At 40.8% G+C, this 25,396-nt stretch overlaps 1 protein-coding gene across 1 annotated transcript in view; it reads right to left on the minus strand.

The window, feature by feature from the left end:
- Positions 1-25,396, minus strand: part of LOC124771266 (heat shock 70 kDa protein 14-like) — a 270,928-nt gene that overhangs the window by 119,302 nt on the left and 126,230 nt on the right. Inside the window, exon 5 of the mRNA XM_047249297.1 lies at positions 12,578-12,739. Coding sequence (XP_047105253.1) covers positions 12,578-12,739 — 162 coding nt within the window. The remainder of the gene's footprint in view (positions 1-12,577; positions 12,740-25,396) is intronic.

Below are 25,396 nucleotides of genomic sequence, written 5' to 3' on the forward strand. Positions count from 1 at the left end.
ATGACCAACATAATTTTTTTAATTTTCGTTTCTTCTAAAAATACCACGCAATGCCTGCTCCTAGCAGCTGACTATCTGAGCAATTTAGACAGAAGTCTGGCACTGAACATAATGTCCTGGCTTTGAAGGTGTCTTTCCTGTGGTGTTACCACACCATTGGCATTTGTAGCACCACATTAGATTGGGTACCTAAAGTTTTACTTTTAGTATAATAAATAAAACCTTGATGAGTTCTAGGATAGCCAACTGAATGTTACGGTGAAGGCAACAGTTCTCTACAGTTCACCATTCACTTACATCATCAAATTCCTCTCTTCTGTTATGCTTCCGATTCCCCACTACTTTTTCAGTTCAGCAGTGTCAATGTCCATGACGTCCCTACAACTTACAAGGCCTTATGGTAGCTGAGGGTATCGTGTTTTTCTACTCCACAACAAAGACATTCTGACAAGATTGTGCCTTTCAACAATGATCAAAGTTCAATTTCCTGGTGCAGTTCCAGAGGGTTTTGGTGACTGCTAGTGACCCACCCGTAACATGGAGATATTTCTTTCGTCTTAGTTGGGATCCACATGCATTCCCACAAACAGCTTGGGTTCTGTACAGTCCACCCAGATAGGGAGCACTGACTGCCTATGTAGGTGTTATAAAACTACGGTGTGGCAGGTTCACCTGAGGTTACCACTAACGACCATTTCTCCTCAATGGTCATCCATCGTATCAGCACACATCTATAAGGTCTTTTCTTCTTCTTTTTTTTTTTTTTTTTTTTTTTTTTTTTTTTTTTTTTTTTTTTTTAGAGAGAGGGAGGACATCATGCTTCAATTGTCATAGCCATGTAGTGTACCAATTAAGTAAACCTGGCACAAATAATGCTGGGCAAGCCAGTAATCAACAGACTGCACAAAGAGTGGCCTAGTTGGTTGGTTTAAAAGAGTGAGGAAGGGACCAAACTATGAGGTCATCGGTCCACTGTTCCAAAGGAAACAATGCCACAAGGGTGAGAGTAAGACAATGGGACGAGACCAAAGAGAATGAAAGGAAAAATGACAACGTCTGAAGGTCAACACACTTAAATGGACAAAAGGGGGCAAGAAAACCACAAAGACGCAAAAAACAGGTAGAAGATCTTAAATCAAAAAAGCACGTTACCATGGCTGGCTGACAATGAGGATAAAAAGGAAAAGCCAGCCACTATGCAACACATTAAAACCCTCACCCTGAAGGCACGAGGGTGGAGGACACACAGGAATGAAGGACATGTGCTAAAACTTGGAGAAAATGATAAAACACACCCTCAAGAATAAAATGTAAAACTAAAGCTGCTGTTGAGGCATTATTGCCCAACACTGAAGGTAGGGTGCTGGGAAGGTTAAAAGTCCGCTGCAGAGCGGCGGAAAGTGAGCAGTCCGGCAAGAGATGGACGACTGTCATTCGTGAGCCACAGTGACACTGAGGTGGGTCATCACGAAGGAGGAGGTAACCATGAGACAGCCACGTATGGCCAATGCGGAGCCGACAGAGAAACACAGAGTCCCTGTGAGAGGCACGCACAGAGGTCTTCCACACATTCGTAGTTTCCTTAAGGGCACGCAGAGGCACGCACAGAGGTCTTCCACACATTCGTAGTTTCCTCAAGGGCACGCAGCTTGCTGTGCATACTGAGGTTATGCCATTCTGTCTCCCAAAGCCACAAAACCTTGCGGCGTAATACTAAGCTCAGGTCAGTTTCAGAGAAGCCGATCTCCATAAGCGGTTTCTGCATAGCCCGTTTAGCCAACCTGTCGGCAAATTCATTGCCTGGGATTCCTACTTTACCTGGGGTCCGGACAAACACCACTGAATGACTGGACCATTCCAGGGCATAGACGGACTCCTGGATGGTCGCTACCAAAGGATGATGAGGGTAGCACTGGTCAGTAGCTTGTAGGCTGCTCAAGGAATCAGTACACAGGATAAATGACTCACTTGGGCATGAGTGGATGTGCTCAAGAGCACGAGATATGGCCGCCAGCTCTGCAGTGAAAACACTGCAGCCATCACGCAAGGAATGCTGCTCTATATGTCCTCCGTGACCATAGGCAAAGCCAACATGACCATTAGCCATCGAACCATCGGTGTAAACCACTTTGTGGCCCCGGTACGTGACGAGAATCGAAGCTGCAGCCTAGATGTACACGACTGAGGTGTTCGTGAATGAACCTCAAGTGTAGGTGGTGAAGGCAACAACTGAAGTTCAGACAGAAGGGTTTGAACACGAACTGCAAGTGTAAGCCCTGACCTGGGCCGCCGATGCAGGAGATGAACCGCCACAGGCAGGAAAAGGAGACCGAAATTCAGATGCGCAAGAGAACTACAAACGTATGCAATGTAACTGGAGAGCAACTGTGCACGCCTAACCTGCAAAGGAGGGACTCCGGCCTCCACCAGGACACTATTCACCAGACTCATCCTAATAGCGTCTGTCACTAGGCAAACGCCACAGTGGTGCACTGGGTCGAGCAAACGCAATGCTGAGGGTGCAGCCGAACCATAAACCAGACTCCCATACTCAAGGCGGGATTGAACAAGGGCTCTGTAGAGCTGCAGTAGCGTACAGCGATCTGCACCCCAATTGGCGTTGCTCAGGCAGCGAAGGGCATTGAAGTGCTGCCAGCATTTCTGCTTAAGGTGACTGAGGTGAGAAAGCCAAGTCAATCGGGCGTCAAAAAACAGTTCTAAGAATCGATATGTCTCCACTACAGTGAGTGGATCGACATTAAGGTGAAGTTCTGGTTCCAGATGAACAATACAACACCAACAGAAGTGCATTATACACGACTTTGCGGCCGAAAACTGGAAACCGTGGGCTACAGCCCATGACTGCGCCTTGTGGATGGCACCCTGTAGGCACCACTCAGCAACACCAATACTGGTGGAACAGTGTGAAATTCAGAAGTCGTCTGCATACAGAGACAGTGGGACGGATGGCCCTACAGCTGCTGCTACACCATTAATGGCCACTAAAAATAGAGATACACTCAATACGAAGCCCTGCAGGACCCCTCTCTCCTGGAAATGGGGCGAACTATGGGAGGCATCAACCTAGACACGGAAAGTATTAAGTGACAGGAAATTTTAGATAAAAATAACAGGAGTGGGCCTCTGAGACCACACTTGCATAATGTGGCAAGGATATGATGTTGCCAGGTGGTGTCATATGCTTTTTGTAAATCAAACAAGACGGCACCTAGGTGTTGGCATCTGGAAAAGGCTGTTCAGATGGCAGACTCTTGGGACACAAGATTATCAGTGTTAGAGCAACCCTGGCGGAAGCCGCCCTGGCATGGAGTCAGTGGACCACGTGACTCCAGGAGCCAACACAACCACAGACACACCATACACTCCAGGAGCTTACAAAGAACATTGGTGAGGCTGATGGTCCGATAGCTATCCACTTCAAGCGGGTTTTTACCGAGTTTAAGCATCGGAATGATGGTGCTCTCCCACCACTGGGATGGAAAGACGAGACGCAACTGATCCGATTGAAGATGACAAGGAGATGTCACTTGTAGTCAGATGAGAGATGTTTAATCATCTGACCATGGATCTGATCTGGCCCAGGAGCTGTGTCAGGGCAATGTGCAAGGGCACTGAGGAGCTCCCACTATGTAAATGGGGCGTTATAGGGTTCACTGTGGGGTGTAGCGAACGAGAGGGCTTTCCTTTCCATCCACCGTTTCAGGGTGCAAAAGGGGGGGGGGGGGGGGTTAGATCGCCGAAGCAGAGCCTCAAGCATAGTGCTCAGCAATCGCGTTAGCGCCGGTTGACAACACACCATTGATGTTAATGCCAGGGACACCTGTTGGGATCTGGTACAAAAAAGACGTCTGATCTTCGTCCAGACTTGGGAAAGTGACGTACGGCATCCAATGGAAGAGACTTATCTCTCCCAACACTCCTCCATCCGTAATTTGATAATCTGGCGAACGCCGACAAGGAGCCGCTTAAAGGCTATGAGGTGATCCAGGGAAGGGTGCCACTTATGCTGCTGTAGAGCTCGCTGATGCTCCTTAATTGCCTCAGTGACTTCTGTCAACCACCAAGGGGGCATCTAAAAGAGCGAGGGATTGCGTTTTCCTCTGCATTAACGACTGTTGTAGTCACCTGCTCAACCATCACACCCATGTTACCCTGTGGGGGAGAGTCAATGGTGCCCGCAGAGGTCAAAGTTTCCCAGTCCACCTTGTTTAAAAACCCATCTCGATAAGTGACCGTTGGCCTGATGCCAGGGCAGTGACAGGAAGATGGGGAAGTGGTCACAACTGCACAGGTCGTCATGTGCTCTCCAGTGGATATATGGGAGACGTCCTGGGCTGCAAATGGGTAAATCAATGGCTGAGTAACTACCATGAGCCACAATAAAATGTGTGGTGGCCCCAGTATTTACGAGGAAGAGGTCGAACTGAGACAGTAAAGCTTCGACATCACTGCCTTGGCCACTAAGTACGGTGCCACCCCACAAGGGGTTATGGGTGTTAAAATATCCAAAAAGTAGGAAAGGTTTAGGGAGTTGATTAATCAGTGCAGCTAATACATTCAGGGGTATTGCACCATCTGGAGGAAGATATACATTGCAGACAGTTATTTCCTGTGTCGCCCTTATGCTGACGGCCACTGCTTCAAGAGGGGTTTGAAGGGGCACTGTTACACTACAGACTGAGTTTAGGACATAAATGCAAACTCCAGCTGACACACTATTATAGTTGCTACGGTTCCTGTAATATCCCTTATAGCCATGGAGGGATGGGGTCCGCACTGCCGGGAACCAGGTTTCCTGAAGTGCAATGTAGATAGCAGGTGTCAAGCTTAACAGTTGCCGTAGCTCAGCCAGCCGGTGGAAAAAGTCATCGTGATTCCACTGAAGGATGACATCATGAGACTGGGAAATCAGTACCCAGAACAATCACCTCTGGCTGTTATAACGGCCTTGATATGCCTGGGCATTAAGTCAAACAGAGCTTGGATGGCATGTACAGGTACAGCTGCCAATGCAGCTTCAACACAATACCACAGTTCATCAAGAGTAGTGACTGGTGTATTGTGACGAGCCAGCTGCTTGGCCACCATTGACCAGACGTTTTCAATTGATGAGAGATCTGGAGACTGTGCTGGCCAGGGCAGCAGTCTAACATTTTCTGTATCCAGAAAGGCCTGTACAGGACCTGCAACATGCGGTTGTGCATTATACTGCTGAAATGTATGGTTTTGCAGGGATCGAATGAAGGGTAGAGCCACGGGTCGTAACACATCTGAGATGTAACGTCCACTGTTCAAAGTGCCGTCAATGCGAACAAGGTGTGACCGAGACGTGTAACCAATGGCAGCCCATACCATCACGCTGGGTGATACGCCAGTATGGCGATGACGAATACACGCTTCCAATGTGCTTTCAGCGTGATGTCGCCAAACACGGATGCGCCATCATGATGCTGTAAACAGAACCTGAATTCATTCGATAAAATGATGTTTTGCGATTCGTGCACCAAGGTTTGTCGTTGAGTACACATTCGCAGGCGCTCCAGTCTGTGATGCAGCGTCAAGGGTAACCGCAGTCATGGTCTCCGAGCTGATAGTCCATGCTGCTGCAAACGTCGTCGAACTGTTCATGCAGATGGTTGTTGTCTTGCAAACGTCCCCATCCGTTGACTCAGGGATCGAGACATGGCTGCATGATCCGTTACTGCCATGCGGATAAGATGCCTGTCTTCTCGATTGCTAGCGATACGAGGCCACTGGGATCCAGCACGGCGTTCCGTATTACACTCCTGAACCCACCGATTCCATATTCTGCTAACAGTCATTGGATCTCGACCAACGCGAGCAGCAATGTAGTAATACGATAAACTGCAAGTGCGATAGGCTACAATCCGACCTTTATCAAAGTCGGAAAAGTGATGGTAGGCATTTCTCCTCCTTACACGAGGCTTCACAACAACGTTTCACCAGGCAACGCCGGTCTACTGCTGTTTGTGTATGAGAAATTGGTTGGAAACTTTCCTCATGTCAGCACGTTGTAGGTGTCACCACCGGCGCCAACCTTGTGTGAATGCTCTGAAAAGCTTACCATTTGCATATCACAGCACCTTCTTCCTGTCAGTTGAATTTCGGGTCTGTAGCACGTCATCTTCGTGGTGTAGCAATTTTTATGGCCAGTACTGTAGGTCCTCAGCAGATGCGAGCATCTCCACCTCATCCCCAGATGCAGACCTTGTAGGTAGCGGTGGTGTGGGTGCCACCACAATTTCCTTGGTCATAGAGGTCTTCTTTTTGGACTTTTCTCTCTGCTCCTTGGGTCTCTCTGGCTGAGAGGGTTTCACTAATTCAGTCTCCGGGACTCAGGATGATTGTGAAACCCTACAACCAGCTACTTTTGGGCACTTTGGCCACTGGCAGCATCATCTTTCCCACTAGCAGAAAGCTGGGAAGAAAGTGACCCAAGGGATCCCTTCCTGGCGAGAGGAGCTGAAGAAGACTTACACTTCTCCAGCTGAGAAGTGGGGCTGGTGTCCCCGATGGTTGGTGGGGCAGTGCTCCCGAGGTAGGCGATGCGGGAGCAACAGGTGGGAATTCAAGACTGACCCAGAACGCATTTTGGACAAGCCCTCCACCTCCCTAAACTTGTCCTGTAAATGCTCTACAAAAAACTGTGACTTCATCGAAACAAAGGAGTCCCCATCAGCTCTCTTACGTACGAGGTACCAGGGTGAATAAGGTTCGCTGCCATCCTTAGCCTGGCGTTCCCCCATGGGAGGGGAATGATTTAGGGTCAGAATTTCTTGCATTGTACTGAGACGTGGAACTCTTAGAGACTGCTGGTGGCTGATCACCGCCAAGTGATGATGTGGTACACTTCATTGCGCATCATCTGCCCCGATGCCACCCACTCTGACCAGGGGCCCTCCCCACGGGCGCCACCCAGCCACAGCAAAGGCCACCTGGCACGATGGCCATTGCCGGGAGTCCTGATGCCCCAGAGTGACAGGCATATCCTTGGCATATGTTGGGAGTTAACAGCGCAGGCATCAGCAGAGCCATCCCCGTTTTGTCAGGGGGCTACAACCAACAGGGTACATGGTGGCCCCACCACAACGGACTGGCTGCCATGCTGGATATGAGGTGCAAAGAAGTCCCTGGTCATCGTTGGTGCAGAAAGCGACACTGCACAGTGCATGGTGGAAAACACATTCAGGAAGGTTCCTTGCCCAAGATATGGAGGATGAGCTGGACTGCAATGCAACGGCGAGGAAGTGGGCTAAAGATCTCTATAGACAATGGACAGGATAAACCATGTAAGGCGCCCTTCCCCAATTCGCTCACTCTTTGGGAAAATTTTGAAAAATGGAGGTCAAACCCTACAGGGGACCACCCCATAGAGGCCGAAACATATGAGACTCGTTTTTGTCACCTCTTAGGACAGACAGGAATACCTCGGGCCTATTGTAATCCCTGGACCCGCAGGGGGGAGTGTGTGTAGTGATCGGCCGCACACGGTAGGTCGATTAGATCGCTAACTATCACTAGTAGCTGTTGTAACGTTCATACTGTAAGCAAAGACACATTTTTATCATAGCAGTTCATCAACACATTTCTTTATTCGTTTGAATTTTGTAAATGATAGAATGACAACGGAATAAGAAAGATAATAATTGGAAGTGTAAAACTATGTGAAATGGTGTGATTTACATTTAATATTTTAAAAATTACATTCAAATCCTCTGCTTGTAACTTCTTGTTATGCATATTAGAGTGCACAGGTAAAGGTGGCTGTCAGCAACAAATAAGACAAAGTAGATGAGTGTAGGCTTTCACAGAACACGAACGGGGGAAACTGGAGGACACTTCAGATTTGCATGTTCAAGATGATACATGTAAATAAAGTACAGCTATTAAGAAATGGAAAATGAGACTAAAATCATAAAATATGGATTTATGTGAGGATTAATGGTGTGAGTGGTCACGAAAACAAATCTGTTATACAATAGAGAGACTTTCATTGACAAAGAAACCATGTGATCACAAGGTGTGTAAAGATACTACTAAAGTGCACTGCTATAAATTAACATTATATGCAGCAAGACTATTTTCTAATACTCTTAATATGCTCCTTGTTATTATTATGTATAAAACATTAACTCCAGCAGCTTACTCATGCAGAAATAATATATGAAAAGGAAGATTTGTTACATATATTAAGACAGAACACAAGTTCAAAAACATTAAGGCAAGTAGTTTTTGAAGTGATCAGCATACAGAGAAGTGTATCTGTGAATTATATAGATACCCACAAGGAAATTTTAAACTATTTATAAGGGATCTGGATTCCTTACTGTGCTATCTGTCAGGCAGCAGCAAGCAGTTAATGGTCTGTGGTGACTTCAATGCACATTTTCTAAAGGATCCTGATAGGAAAAATAGGGAACTTTATTTGGATCACACAATTTGATTCCAGTAATTAACTTTCCAACACAGATGGATAAAGACTGTAGGACCCTAATTGGTTTTAAAGCTCAAAGCCAGAAAAATACCGTTTACCCAGTAACAAATGCTCTCTCTGAACATGATGCACTGTTTGTTAGGATAAATTACCTAGTGCCTTACAGTATGGATACACTTAAGTGGAAATCAGAATAATTAATGCCTCCACAACAGATGTTTTTAAGAACAGCTTACAAGAGATAACCTGAGATGAAATTTATGCTGAACCAAATGCTAAATTAAATTTTATCTATTCCATGATAAATTCATTTAATTATTTGAAAATACCTTTCCATATATGCTAATTAGAAAGAATATTAAATGGCCATATGAAAACCATGGATCACTACAGCGATTAAAATATCATCTTCAAGGAAAAGGAAAATGTACCTATTAGCAAGAACAAGTATCGATCCAGCTGTAGTTGCACACAACAAAACTACTCAAAATTACTAAGAAAAATTATTAAAAATTCAAGAAACCTTCACATCACGTCAGAAATCAGTAATTCTGACAACAGACTTGGGGCTTTATGGAATGCAGTGAAACGAGAGACAGGACAATGAGGCACAGGATATCACCACTACTGAACTAAATGGCAGTGATGTAATGATGAGTCACGGGTAGTAAGTACATTTAATAACTGGTAGAAAGTATAGGGACAAACAGTTAAAGGGGAAAATCACAGCAGTGTGTTGAAACTCTCATAAAATTCAATCGTATGAATGTATTACCAACTTCTCCTTCTGAAATTCAGAAAATTATCCATACTCTTGAAAATAAAAGCTCATCTGGTTTAGATAGTGTTTCCAATACAATATTATAAAGTTTTGTTCCAATATAAAAAGCATGGTCTTATCTGAAATATGTGATGTATCACTAACATAACTCATTTTTCCAAAGAGGCTGAAATATTCTGTTGTCAAACCTCTCTTTAAGAAAGGTGATAAAAAGAGATGTCAGTTCAATAACTACTGACCAGCTTCACTGCTGACACCATTTTCCAAAATGTTTGAGAAAGTGATGTATTCTAGAATATTATCTCACCTTAGCAGCACTGATATCCTCAACGAACCACAGTTTGGGTTTCAGAAGAGTTGCTCTACTGAGAATGCCATTTACATATTCCCTTGCCAAATTTTACGAGCACTAAATAATAAAATAGCGCCATCTGGTATTTTCTGCAACTTATCTAAGGCATCTGATTATGTGAATCGCAGTATTCTCTTAGATAAATTGAAGTTTGTTGGGATTGATGGTATAACCAACCAATCAATGCCATAGCTACACAAAAGACTGCAGAATGTTGTACTTAGTAAGTCTAGCAATATATTCCAGGGATTTAATTTTGGAACTCTTAAAACAGCTTAGTTCAGCTGCATTTGCACTTAGAATCATTGTAAACCTTGGGGAGACAAATCAGTAAGGTGACATATTTTGCATACTTTAATTCAATAATGTCATATGGAATAATGTCCTAGGGTAACTCATCTTTCTTTTGTAAGTCTTCGTTGCTCAAAAATGTGGGCCCAGAATATTATGTAATGTTCACTCATGATCATCTTGAAGACATTTGTTTAACTCTAGCAATACCAACACATTTTTCCCGACAGTTGCCCTAAAAAAAATTTTTTAAACAGAAATATTCATTATTTGTTCTTTACTTGCATCAACAACATACTTTTTAAATACATACTAATATGTAAGTAGGGTCCAGAACCTAAAAATATATTTTACCAAACTCTTAGTAATATCAACGCACTTTCAGTAATGTGGGCTATCAATGAGTGCTACTTTAAGCCCGCCATAAAAATAATTTAAGAAATGGAAATTTCATCAAGATTTTTATTTACAACATACTACTTAAATAGTTACTGATGTGCAAGTATGGACCTAAACCTGAAAATATTTAGTATGACATTCACTGGGAAAGTGACATCTAATCTTAAGATTTAAATTTTTGGGGTAAGTTTAACTGAAAATTTTAAAGCATTTGCAGAATCTGGTAGAAGAATTCATTAAAAATCTATAAATATTTCTTTTTTAATCTTAAAATATAAAGTAACTGACTAGATTACGATATTTTTATAAGGCGGACATTCCACCAGGACATGAGCAAATGTTTGCAAGGGAATGATACTGCCTACGGGTAAATTAAGAGGGATTTGGAAAAAAAGAGAAGCAGCTGTATGAATATCATGAGCTTAGATGGAGAACCAGTACCAAGCAAACGGGGGAAAGCAGAAATGTGGAAGAAATATATAGATGAGCTATACAAGGGAAATTAAGTTGAAGGCAGTATTATAGAAAGGGGAAAAGGAAGTAGATGAAGATGAGATGGGAGCTATGATACTGCAAGAGTAATTTGACCTAGGACCAAAAGATCTATGCCAAAACAAGGCCCCTGAGGTACATTTTTATCAGTAACATCTGCTGATGTCCTTTTGAGAACCAGTCATGACAAAACTACGCACCCTGGTGTGCAAAATATATGAGACAACAGGCAAATACCTTCAAACTTCAAGAAGAATAATTCCAATTCCAAAGGAAGTAGTTGCTGACAGGTGTGACTATTACCAAAATATCAGTATAGTAATTCATGGTTGCAAAATACTGAAATTATTTACAAAAGGGAAAAACTGGTAGAAGCCAACACCAGGAAAGATTAATAGCAATTATAAGGGTTGAAAGGCATGAAAGGGAAGAAGTGATTGAGAAGGGAAAGAGACAGGGCTCTAGCCTATCCTTGGTGTTATTCAACTGGTACAATGAGCAAGCAGTGAAGGAAACCAAAGAAAAACTTAGAAATAGTGTTTACAGGTAATCATGCACAGGGCTCAAGTTTATGTCACACACTGTCCGTTTTGCTATCAAGATGTAATTCCACTGTTTATGCCCTGGTTCCTTCTATCTTTAAATTTATATTTATCAACATTTACTTAGCAAATATTTGGTTACATATCCAGTTATTTTCTGAGCTAATATTTCCCATCATTTCAAAATGGTAAGGATGTGTAACAAGAGTTATGCTATCTTGGTTGATTAAATTGCCTTCCCAGTCTCTCATACATGCTTCTCTTTTCTGGGCACAAGCAACCCATCCTAATGAATTTTTTGTACCAGTGCTAAATGGCCTTCCTTGGTGGCTTCTTACCATACTTGGTTCTAAGCATCCATTGAACAGCTGTAGTACACTCGTTTTTGTCGAACTCCAACACACAGAAAACCTGCCACGTTTGCAACTAGCCCTTACTATCGGCAAATTACCAAACTACATGGTATACATGGAAAAAAACCTACAGGGTTTCTCTTCAAGACGACATGTATGATATCTGTACAATGTTTGGTTCTTACGCAATAAATAATTGAAAGTGTTCCCGGACTTTATGTAACCCTGTATTAAAGCTACACAGTTTTTCTCCATTACATTATCTCACATTATAATACATTTCACCATATAAATGCAACCTTGCATGGGTTCTTGTCTTATGGTTGTACAGTCAATAAGGAACACTACCTGTAAGTTAAGTGCTGTTTGCATGAAGCAGTCCTAAAAAAAACCTGCCAGAACTGTGGCAAAACTACTCGTGGAAATTGCACCACGATAATGCTCCCGTTCAGATCTCAATGCTTGATCACGATTTTTTGGCAAAAGCCAAAAACGTTATGTCGCCTCAGCCACCATACTCACCAAACATGGCCAAATGCAACTTTTTCCTATACCTGAGGTCGATGAGAACAATGAGAGAACGTTGTTTTGCCACCCCTGATGAGATAAAAACAGAATCACTGAAGGAGCTGAACATCATAACGAAAAGTGAATTTCAGAAGCACTTCCAAGATTGGAAAAAGTGCTGGCGTAAGTGTATCATATCTGAGGGGGATTACTTTGAAGCGGAAAAGGCTGATGATTATGAATAAACAAAGATTCTTTAGGAAAATAAAAATTTCCATTACTTTTTGATCACAAATCATACATAGGGTAATTATCAACAATATTACAATAACACAGTGTCAAGAAGAGAGACATCTTGTAATAACAGAGACCAATTGAACTCACTGGTGAAATACTTCGGCGAGGAAGTTGGCAAGTATTTCTGTGAACTTGTCCCCTCCGAAGTTTGCTTTACACACATGGCCTTTCACTGTGTACATTCCTGCACAGCACAATACAACTGTAACATCCATTGTAGCTCCCCCCAGGCGATAAACGAGGCACATCCTGCAGGAGGTATGTAATCATTACTCATAAATTATTTATAAATACAAATTATATAATTACAAACAATGTTATACTAAACAACGATTACTCAATTTCTGGATAAAAAAACACAAAAAATTAAACCCAGTAATTATTTACAAGAACTGACTAATTTATATATGGGAGTATACAGGTTTGATTCCACATCCTACCATCCAAATTAAGGATTACACAAAATAACAAGAAGAATACATAAATTTTCTCACATGACATCTGTCCTCTAGGTTCTTGAAAGATGCTGTCACCATTAAAACAACATATTTCATTATAATACAGTCCAAGCAGAAACAACTGAGTAACACATGCACATATTTCTGTATGTGGTTTCTTTATTTTATCAGATAAAAAGGAAGAAATATAAAAGTTTAACATTTTGTCAACCCAGAACATTAGGAACAGAACATTAGCTCATGAGGAGATGTGAAGGAAATGGCACTGGAATCAAATTATTATTGCATTTCTCTGAAGTGAGAAGAGGAAATCACAGAAAACTTAAATTAAAATGGCCAGGTGGAGATTTGAACCTCACTCATCTTGAAAGTGAGTCCAGATTTTGGTTTGTTATATCAACTCAATTTGAAAAAATTTAAGAGAATCATTTGATGATTACATTTCAATTATGTCCCTTTTTGCAGCTCTCTCTCTCTCTCTCTCTCTCTCTCTCTCTCTCTCTCAATAAAAGTCTGAAGCCTCCACATACCTCACCACCATAAACACACTGAACAATGGATGCCCATACAGGACATGGGGATTTGCACCTAAATTATATTAGTATTTTTTCACACATCTATGTAGGTTTAAGATCATTATCAAGATCTATAACATCTACCACAGTCTCTGCAAACACACTTTGGTTTACATAGATAACATAACCAAATATCTGCATTTTACAGTTCTGAAAAATTACACCCTGTTACTGAATTTTCCTTAGCATAAAATGCAAAAGAGACAGAGCCTCAGAATGTAGAACAGCTGTACAGCCGGTACTAGACTGTCTGCGATTCTAAACTGTTACTTCCGGAGCCAACTAAACCAAACAACCAGAAATGAATGAAGTCATCACCAGCCAATGGCACTGCCCGATAACTATGACCTGCTGCCTTTTCAGGGATTGGGATTCTGTTGTATAGGGGTAATTATAAGGAATGTTACTTACAACCAGTGAGGTGCCAGTATTGTAATTTGGCTGGGAATGACTTCCTATGCATGCGAGTGGTGCCAGCTGTGTGCAGCACAAGACGAAGCAATGGCCACAAAGTGCATCAGTGTTCTGAATAACACTGGGCTATTATCCTTCATAAGGAATAGTGTAGTTTGTTCTTGTAACCGTGCCTGTGTGTATTGTGGTTGATGCTTTCATTAGAGTGGTGTGTTAAGAGTTTGCACAAATGCCAAAAACAGAAACAATGACAATCCAGGAAATGGATGAACTCTTGGCAAGGCAGTTTGCCGAGCTAAAGGAGATAAATGAAGCTTTGCAAAGAGAGGGAGACATTTAATAGCGAGAATGAGCATAAACAAGTGGATGTAGTGGAAGCAAAAGCTTTGGTTAGTTCACCTATCCCTTCTCTGGATCCTGTCACAGCTAATCTAGCAACTCCTTTTTTGAATAGGGCAACCGAGGATGTCTCAATGTTCAGTGATGACCTGGAAGCTGCCGCTAGGTTGGGCAGTTGGTCAGACAAGACATCCTTGGATGTGTCTAAATTACAGTTGGTTGTGATGCAAGCAGCATACATCAGTACCATCAAGTGCTGGATAAAGCACAGACATTTAAGCAGCTTAAGAAGGCCCACTAACCACGTTATCGCAAGCAGAATATTGCAAGGCTTTTTTTAGAGAACAGCTTAATGGGTTGTCTCAAAAGTGAAGTGAGTTGGTAGAGGCATTCATAGGCAGAATTAGGAAAATCAATGCTAACTTGTACGAGCTTACACAGAAAGTAGAAGCAGACAGAATTACTCCACAAGAAGAGGAGAACAGGAATCAGATGTGTTTTTAAGAGGACTTCCAGCAGACATGTCAAGGAGAGCGACAATGGAAAACCCGAAGGATTTTGCTGCCACCATTATGGCTGCTAAGCAAGTGGAAGAGATCAATATTGTGGCCTGAGTACAAGATAAGGGTTGTGTGTTTCTTTTTCCACACAAAGGTGAAATGCTACAGCTGTGGACATATGGACCATGTTAAAAAGCAATGCAGAAAACTTCAGTGTTACAAATGTGGGTGGGTACTGACCTTCAGATGATGCGTGTTGCAGAGGTACTGGAATGCAATAACAAGATGGACATGTTGCACTATATTGTGCACTGAAGCCTGGTACATGTGAAGGAAATAGATGGGGATTGTATGGTTTTGGAAAGTGTGGATGATTTTAGCTCTGATAAGTTGAGCTTATAGATTGCAAACTTGGAGATCATGGACGAGTATAATCTGGGTAGGTCGTGTGAGGACCTTTGCCACAACCAGACCATCAACACAATTGCATTATGCAAGAAGGTAAAACAATTTGGAGGGAAGAGATAAGTCAACAATGAAAGTCTTGTTAATATGATTTGTCAACCTGTTCAATCCCGGTCAATCATTACCTGCAATACTGGTAACTCGCCATACCATACCAACGGTTAACAATGCTCTAGTGTATAAGAAGCCGTACAGGATACCTAGGCAGCTATAACCTATACTGGAAGAATTTATTGATCAACTGCTGGCTGAGGGCAATACTGAAACAAAGTTACAATCCATGGGCAGCTACCATTGTAATAGTCCTGAAAAAATCATAGAATGGAACAAAAAAGCACAGATTTTGCTGCATGAGCGGTGATGGACAGACATCCTGTACTAAATATAATGGAGATTAGAGAGAACTTAAGTCAATGTAAATACTTCACAATGTGTATGAGGAGTGGTTATCACTGTTGGAAGTGGTTCTGGAAGGGCGGCCAAAGACCACATTTACTGTCCCTTGGAGTCACTATCAATATTTTAGGCTGCCATTTGGTCTGAAGAATGTGCCAGCTATCTCGGAGGCTATTAGTATCCGATGGAGTGCTCAGAGGATTAAAATCAAGACTGTTTTTTATCTCAACAACATAATTGCATTTTCTAAGGATATGGAAGAGCACATGCAATGGTCAGAGGAATTCTTTAAGAGGCTAAATCCAGCACAGTTAACACTCTGTAATGAGAGAAAGATGTGAATATTGACGCACGCCTAACTTCTGCAGAATGTGTTTTCTTACCACCACAAACTACATAGCAGTTTCAATCATTTTTATGGTTCTGTAATTAATAATGGGAATTCATTGAAGAGTTTGCCGAAATTGCTAAGCTATTGAATCATTTGTTGAAAAAAGGTGCGGAATTTCCATAGTCAACTTTTAGACAGCATTTGAAAAATTGAAGGGAGCATTGACAACAAACCTGGTACTGATATTCCCAAACTATGAGGGACAATTTATTCTGTCATGTTTCACTAGGCATGGCCTCCACCTCAGAAGGTATGGGAAGGGGAAGCTGGCAAAGCTTATAGACGACAGTGTAGTGGGTGTTGGTAGGATCACTCATGGAAAAATTCCTGTAGTAGTTGATGTTGAAGCTGCACCTATTTTAGAGTGAAGACAGCTGATATGTATACCTGCTAAAAGGAAGTCCCTCTAACTAAAGGCTTATATTCAGAGGAAGTCATGTTTCCAAGAAGAGAAGGAATTAGCATATTTCATCAAAATATAAAAGGTATTAGAGATAAAGTTAGTGAACTGCTTACAGATGTGATTCTGGAATTATTGGTATATTGGAGTACCACAAAATAATTTGACAATTCAGGGGCTTCCTTTACCAGGATACAGATTAGCTGGCTGTTTTTCAAGGAGTTCTTTGTGGGGTGGGGAAGTTGCTTCTTGTTGTTGTGGTCTTCAGTCCTGAGACTGGTTTGATGCAGCTCTCCGTGCTACTCTATCCTGTGCAAGCTTCTTCATCTCCCAGTACCTACTGCAACATACATCCTTGTCAATCTGCTTAGTGTATTCATCTCTTGGTCTCCCTCTACGATTTTTACCCTCCACGCTGCCCTCCAATACTAAATTGGTGATCCCTTGATGCCTAAGAACATGTCCTACCAACCGATCCCTTCTTCTAGTCAAGTTGTGCCACAAACTTCTCTTCTCCCCAATCCTATTCAACACCTCCTCATTAGTTATGTGATCTACCCATCTAATCATAAGCATTCTTCTGTAGCACCACATTTTGAAAGCTTCTGTTCTCTTCTTGTCCAAACTATTTATCGTCCATGTTTCACTTCCTTACATGGCTACACTCCACACAAATACTTTCAGAAACGACTTCCTGACACTTAAATCTATACTCGATGTTAACAAATTTCTCTTCTTCAGAAATGCTTTCCTTGCCATTGCCAGTCTACATTTCATATCCTCTCTACTTCGACCATCATCAGTTATTTTGCTCCCCAAATAGCAAAACTCCTTTACTACTTTAAGTGTCTCATTTCCTAATCTAATACCCTCAGCATCACCCGACTTAATTCGACTACATTCCATTATCCTCGTTTAGCTTTTGTTGATGTTAATCTTATACCCTCCTTTCAAGACACTGTCCATTCCGTTCAACTGCTCTTCCAAGCCCTTTACTGTCTCTGAAAGAATTACAATGTTATCGGCAAACCTCAAAGTTTTTATTTCTTCTCCATGGATTTTGATACCTACTCCTAATTTTTCTTTTGTTTCCTTTACTACTTGCTCAATATACAGATTGAATAACATTGGGGAGAGGCTACAAGCCTGTCTCACTCCCTTCCCAACCACTGCTTCCCTTTCATGTCCCTCGACTCTTAAAACTGCCATCTGGTTTCTGTACAGATTGTAAATAACCTTTGGCTCCCTATATTTTACCCCCGCCACCTTTAGAATTTGAAAGAGAGTATTCCAGTCAACATTGTCAAAAGCGTTCTCTAAGTCTACAAATGATAGAAACGTACGTTTGCCTTTCCTTAATCTTTCTTTTAAGATAAGTCGTAGGGTCAGTATTGCCTCACGTGTTCCAATATTTCTACGGAATCCAAACTGATCTTCCCCTAAGTTGGCTTCTACTAGTTTTTTCATTCGTCTGTAAAGAATTCGCATTAGTATTTTGCAACCGTGACTTATTAAACTGATAGTTCGGTAATTTTCACATCTGTCAACACCTGCTTTCTTTGGGATTGGAATTATTATATTCTTCTTGAAGTCTGAGGGTATTTCGCCTGTCTCATGCATCTTGCTCACCAGATGGTAGAGTTTTGTCAGGACTGGCTCTCCCAAGGCCGTCAGTAGTTCTAATGGAATGTTGTCTACTCCCGGGGCCTTGTTTCGACTCAGGTCTTTCAGTGCTGTGTGAAACTCTTCACGCAGTATCGTATCTCCCATTTCATCTTCATTTTCATCCTCTTCCATTTCCATAATATTGTCCTCAAGTACATCGCCCTTGTATAGACCCTCCATATACTCCTTCCACCTTTCTGCTTTCCCTTCTTTGCTTATAACTGTGTTTCGATCTGAGCTGCTGATATTCATACAAGTGGTTCTCTTTTCTCCGAAGGTCTCTTTAATTTTCCTGTAGGCAGTATCTATCTTACCCCTAGTGAGATAAGCCTCTATATCCTTACATTTGTCCTCTAGCCACCACTGCTTAGCCATTTTGCACTTCCTGTCGATCTCATTTTTCAGACGTTTGTATTCTTTTTTGCCTGCTTCATTTACTGCATTTTTATATTTTCTCCTTTCATCAATTAAATTCAATATTTCTTCTGTTACGCAAGGATTTCTACTAGCCCTCGTCTTTTTACCTACTTGATCCTTTGCTGCCTTCACTACTTCATCCCTCAAAGCTACCCATTCTTCTTCTACTGTATTTCTTTCCCCCATTCCTACCATTTGTTCTCTTACGCTCTCCCTGAAACTCTGTGCAACCTCTGGTTTAGTCAGTTTATCCAGGTCCCATCTCCTTAAATTCTCGCCTTTTTGCAGTTTCTTCAGTTTTAATCTACTGTTCATAACCAATAGATTGTGGTCAGAGCCCACATCTGCCCCTGGAAATGTCTTACAATTTAAAACCTGGTTCCTAAATCTCTGTCTTACCATTATATAATCTATCTGAAATCTGTCAGTTTCTCCAGGCTTCTTCCATGTATACAACCTTCTTTTATGATTCTTGAACCAAGTGTTAGCTATGATTAAGTTGTGCTCTGTGCAAAATTCTACCAGGCGGCTTCCTCTTTCATTTCTTAGCACCAATCCATGTTTACCTACTACGTTTCCTTCTCTCCCTTTTCCTACTAGCGAATTCCAGTCACCCACGACTATTAAATTTTCGTCTCCCTTCACTATCTGAATAATTTCTTTTATTTCATCATACATTTCTTAAATTTCTTCGTCATCTGCAGAGCTAGCTTGTACTACTGTAGTAGGCATGTATTTTAAATTAACTAAGGCCTTTGATTGTGTAGATCACAAAATACTGCTCCAGAAGTTGGACCATTACGGAATACGGGGAGTAGCTCACAATTGGTTCACCTCTTATTTTAGCAACAGACAGCAAGAGGTTATTATTCACAATGTTGAGAATGGCTGTGATGTGGGGGTCTCAGTGGGGTACAGTCAAGTGGGGGCAGACCCTGGGATCGGTGTTGGTGCCACTCCTGTTCCTTATTTATATAAATGATATGCCCTCTAGTATTATGGGTAACTAAAATATTTCTGTTTCCCGATGACACTAGCTTGGTAGTAAAGGATGTTGTGTCCAACATTGGCTTGGTTTCAAATAGTGCAGTTCATGACCTAAGTTCATGGCTAGTAGAAAATAAACTAACACCAAATCACAGTAAGACTCAGTTTCTACAGTTTCTAACACACAATTCAACAAAACCTGACATTTTAATTTCACAGAGTGGGCATATTTAGTGAAACTGAACAGTTAAAATTTCTAGGTGCTCAGATAGATAGTAAACTGTCGTGGGAAGCCCACATTTAGGATCTTGTTCAAAGACTTAATGCTGCCATTTTTACTATTGGAACAATATCTGAAGTGAGCGATCATTCGACACAAAAATTAGTCTACTTTGCTTATTTTCATTCGCTTGTATCATATGGTGGTATATTTTGGGGTAAGTTCTTGTTGTATTGTAGATTGCATTTACTTAAATTTATGGATTGACTTTTTTTGGGTTCATATACATTTTATTTTTATCTATTATTACTTTTATGTTGTAATTTCATGTACTGACGTGTTCCATGACCTGGGAGATTTTCTCCTCAGTTTGGTCCTATGGAACTTGACATATAAATAAAATAAATAAAATTAATTTGAATGTTGATTTTTGTGCATCATTATCTGACAGGCCATTACTAAATTTGATCACAATGTGCTTCTCAATTTGAAGACAAGCTATTGAAAACAATACGTATGATCCTGCGACTATTTCCCCACGCTCTAGTTGCAAAGTGTGGCATCTTTATCAGATTGGAAGTTTATTAATGTTATTTTTGCTGTGTATCTTATAAACTGAGATTGACAAAGTCCTAAGTCTGGAAAGTAAAGTCATCTCACCGAACTGAGAGGTGAAGTGAAAACTATACTTAAAAATAACCCATCTTTAATCCAGTTTCTAAAAATATGGATTGTACCTAGTAAGATGTCCTAGGTCTTTGAGGCATGTGGTTTACAATATATCATGTGAGTTTGGAGTGAATTATTACAACAGTGTAATCACATTATTAATGAACAGTGCAAGAAACACTCCAAAATGTATAACTAAGACGTTGTGAGAAACCATTCATTGCAAAGCATGGTGTTACCAACACACACAAATTATTATTTGACAACACTGAAATCCTGGCACACACCTTGTGTTACTGGGATTCATTTATCAAGAAAGCAGTGGAGATCCACAAGTGTCCTAAATTTTTTAATGGAGTTGATGGCGTCACCTGAATCCCAACATGGAGGAAAGATCTAGAAAACAATATAAACCCCATACTAATGTGAGTGGCTGATCTGTTTCCTTATCATTGTTGTGGTATTATTGGTAAAGCGAGCATAAGCATGAGCATGAGCAGTACTAAAGAAAGCACGAGAGCTTTAAATCTGACAGATATGTGTTGACTAGAGTTTGTTTACATCTTACAGTTTGTCATACCAAGGTATTAAGGAGACATTTTGGGAACTTGCTTACCTGTTTTACCTGTTTTGGTGAATTTCAGTAGTTGTTTCTGTTTGAGTGAGTGTATGTTCAGTGAATTCTGGAAGTAGTCAAAGTTACAGGTTTTTAGTTATTCCAAGATAGATACCAGAGACTTTATGCTCATTTCATTAATAATGTATCAAGTTACATCTTCATTTTAATATTTGGTGGCTAAAATCTGCTTCATTTTAAATGATCAAGACCTTTTATTTAAAAAAAAAAAAAAAAATTACACGGACATGATCAAATCTGGTAGAAGTAATATTACTGAATATATTGCTGTGTTAGTCTAGAACAAAATTAGGTAAGTAGAACCCAACAACATACAGATACTAACTTTATATAAATTAATCCATTGAGTAGGAGGAGTGGTCAAACAGAAATTATTTCAGTTGTTTTTAAAACTTTTATTATGTGCCTGCACCCTTAATCTGTAGGTGATGTTTTCAAATATTTTTACAGCTGAGTAAGTTAAGTTGTGAATAGTGGAGGCAATTTTTGTTCCAAGTGTTAGACTTACAAACAATACTACTATTTTTAAATTGTGCCTGATGCCTCACAACAAACTTCATAAGAGAGGTTGTTAGGATGCCTAAATTTTTAAACAATTGCCTTCATGAAGTTTGAGGATGACCACCAGATATCCTTACAGAATATTTCTGTATGATGAATATCTTGGTGGGAAAGGATGTTGTGTGCAACATTGGCTCGGATTCAAATAGTGCAGTTCATGACCTAAGTTTGTGGCTTGTAGAAAATAAACTAACGCTAAATCACAGTTTCTAGCACACAATTCAAAAAACCTGATGTTTTAATTGCAAAGAATGGGCATATGATTAGTGAAACTGTAAAGTTCAAATTTCTAGGTGTTCAGATAGATAGTAGACTGTTGTGGAAAAGCCAAGTTCAGGATCTTGTTCAAAGACTTTGTGCTGCCACTTTTACTATTCGAATCATATCTGAAGTGAGTGATCATTCGACATGAAAATTAGCCTACTTTGCTTATTTTCATTCGCTTATATCATATGGTATTATATTTTGGGGTAACTCATCCCACTCTAAAACGATATTTAAGGCTCAGAAAGAGGCAGTTTAGGTAATAAGTGGTGTAGGTTCATGAACCTCTTGTCGAACCCTGTTCACGAGTCTGGGTATTTTGACATTGGCCTCTCAATATATATATTCCTTAAAGTCATTTCTTGTTAACAATATTAGCTTATTCCCAAGAATGAGTAGCTTTCACTCAGTTAATAATTGCCAGAAATCAAACCTGCATTTGGATCAGACTTCCTTAACTGTTGTGCAGAAGGGTGTACAGTATACTGCTGCATCCATTTTCAATAAGCTACCACAAAAATTCAAAACTCTTTCAAATCGAAACCGAAGAGTTTCCTCATAACTCACTCCTATTCTGTCAAGGAGTTCCTTGAAAAGTTAAGTTGATACTTTTTGTATGGTTGATTGCATTTACTTAAACTTATGGACTGACTGACTTTCGGGTTCATAAACATTTATTTTTATCTGTTATAACTTTTATGTTTTAATTTCATGTACTGACACGTTCCATGACCTTGGAGATTTGCTCCCAAATTTGGTCCTACAGAACCTGACATGTAAATAAATAAATAAACTAAATAGACATGAACAGTCAGGTGATTGAATATATTCCCAGTTAGGATGTAGATGGCAAGGAACACCTGACAGAATATGCATTGATACAGATGAATAAGTAGAACAGAACTATTCAACCACAGAGATGGAAATGTTGGCTGTTATTTATGCTATTACGTATTTCCACTATTATTCGTACACGAAAAAGTTTAAAGTTGTGACAGACCATGCTGTGTTGAAGTGATTGCTGGGACCACAAGAGGCTCGAAGTATGTTAACGTATTGTGCTCTGAAATCAAGTGAATTTAACTATGAAGGCATATACCAATCAGGAAAGAAAAACAGAATTTTGAGAGCCCAAGAAGGAAGATTTGATTTCAAGTATTTAGGGCATAGCTGCAGTCCACAAAGCACTATGGCCTGTTGTGTAGGAATATGAAATACAGCCCCAGTGTGGTGCCAACTGCGCTTGAAATGATTAATGACTATCATATGACCTTATACATGGTATTTCATTAAGAATGGTCTATATTCAAGGATATTACAGGAACGATCATTCGAAGCGAAAAAATCTGGTAAAGATGGACTCCAAAATGCATGTCGTAAGAGCTATGAACACCTCATATTCGATACTGTGAACCAAATCTCTTCTACCATGAGCTCTTTGCTTTCCATATTTTGGTAGGTGGGTAGTATGGGCCAAACCAAGAAAAAATTGTGTACTAAACATAGGCTCTAAAAAGCATACCTTAAGAGCTATGAACCCTTGTTCAGTAGAAAAGATGTCTTTCACAGTAGCAAAGCTATTAAAGATATGCATTTTTGAGTCCACATTTACCTGACAATTTTTTCTTGTTGTGGTCCATTCTACCTCATCCCAAAATATGGAAAGCATGTTTCATAGAATCAAAGATGAAGAAAGCTCATAACTGTTACAGTATGCATTTTAAAACAAGTACAGTGGCAAAGACAATGGTGAAAAGCTGGTTGCTGAAGTTTAGTGTTCCTGATACAATAATTACAAATCAGGGCACTAATTTTATATCCAGTATGATTAAGCACCTATGTCATTTACTAAGCACTCACAAGCTCAGGACTAGCCCTTGGCTCCCTCAGTCTATCAGGAAAACAGAATACATTCACTGTACAGTTGGTAAGATGCTGAGTAGTTGTTGTGAACTTCCATCACAATGATTGGTACATTTACCTTCTGTATGTCATGTCAGCTTACAATTCTGATGTCCAGTGTAGTGTTGGTCCATCACCATATGAGGTAATATATGGTACAAATCTGACTTCTGTTTTTGTGGTGATTAAGCCTAAAATTGGAAAAACTGGGAATCAGTTACGAAGTTTGCAATGACATTACACAATGTTTGGAAGAAGGTAAAGACAGCAAACACAGATGCACTAGAGAGTCAATAGCAAATAGGATCACATATAGACCAATTACCACAGTTCAGAATTGGTCAATGGGTCTTAGTGATGAATCCCTGCTCACCTACGAACAAAACAATGAAATTTCTGATGACGCCACAGACCATAGCAGGTCATAAAAATGAAGTCACTCATTAATGAAAAGTTATAATTATGAACAAAGACTCCCATTGTTCATGATGGACATGTTAAGCCATTTAAGGGAACTGTGATGCTCTACTTCAAGTGCTGACATCACTGCCAGTAGAGAGCACTAAATCTAAGAAAGCAAGGGAAGAAGGATGAGCAAAGTGTGCATTATGTGCCTTACGCAATTAGATCACAATGAGGAGTAACAATGATTGTTTTGTTTTAAGACATTAAAACAACTAAGGTCATATGCGTCCATGTCAGAACAGTAGAACACAAAGATGAGAAAGGAGTTAAAAGCAACTACAACCAACGGACAGCCTCTCTTGGAGAAACAGCCATAAAGACAATGGAGGTCCTGAACTAAAGATTAAATATCTTTCGCCATACTGCTACAACGGATAAAAAGCAAAACACGGTCAACAGCTCTCTCACTGTTCACTAAAATGGCCGATAAATTGGACAGCAAACATACAGTACAACTTAAGTGGTTAAAAAAGGGCATCCCATAAGGAAGTGCCGAACAGTTAAACGTTGATGACAATGAGCATTAAGAAAGTGGTGGGAAACACCACTTAACAAATGATGGCTAAAAAGACAGTGCCCAACACTCAACCTAGCTAAAATGATCTCCTCGTGGCAAGGGGGCCAAGAGAAGGTTGTCCAAGCTACTGGGAGAGGTTTAATTCCCTGCAGCTTATTAGTGTGAAGGGAAGACTAGTGGTGATGCCAAAGTGACACCACTTGCTGACAGATGGCGATAAGCAGATCATCGGAAGGAATGGAAGAACTAGCTGGCTGAGGTAGGAGGACTGCAACCTTGGCAGCAGCATCAGCAGCCTCGTTTCGCATCAGACCAATGTGACCAGGAACCCACATAAACATCACTGTGGCCCCATCAAGAGTGAGGAAGTGAAAGTTTTCCTGGACCCACTGCACTAAGGGATGGATGATGTGCATCACACACAGGCTCTGAGGGTATAGAGTCACAGCAAATGACACAATCGAACAGCCTGTGTCACTGGATGTATGATGTGGCCTGATACAGGGTACCGCTCTGCTGTAAATACTGAGCAGTCTTCCAGAAGCTGACACCAAAAATGCTCTGTGGAAATAACGAAAGCACACTCAATACTATGGTCAGTCGGGGAGCCATCAGCATTCAAAAAGGTACTACCGCGAAGTTCCGTACGAAGATCAAAAAATCT

The sequence above is a fragment of the Schistocerca piceifrons genome, unplaced genomic scaffold (assembly GCF_021461385.2).
Source record: "Schistocerca piceifrons isolate TAMUIC-IGC-003096 unplaced genomic scaffold, iqSchPice1.1 HiC_scaffold_901, whole genome shotgun sequence".
Taxonomy (NCBI): Eukaryota; Metazoa; Arthropoda; class Insecta; order Orthoptera; family Acrididae; genus Schistocerca; species Schistocerca piceifrons.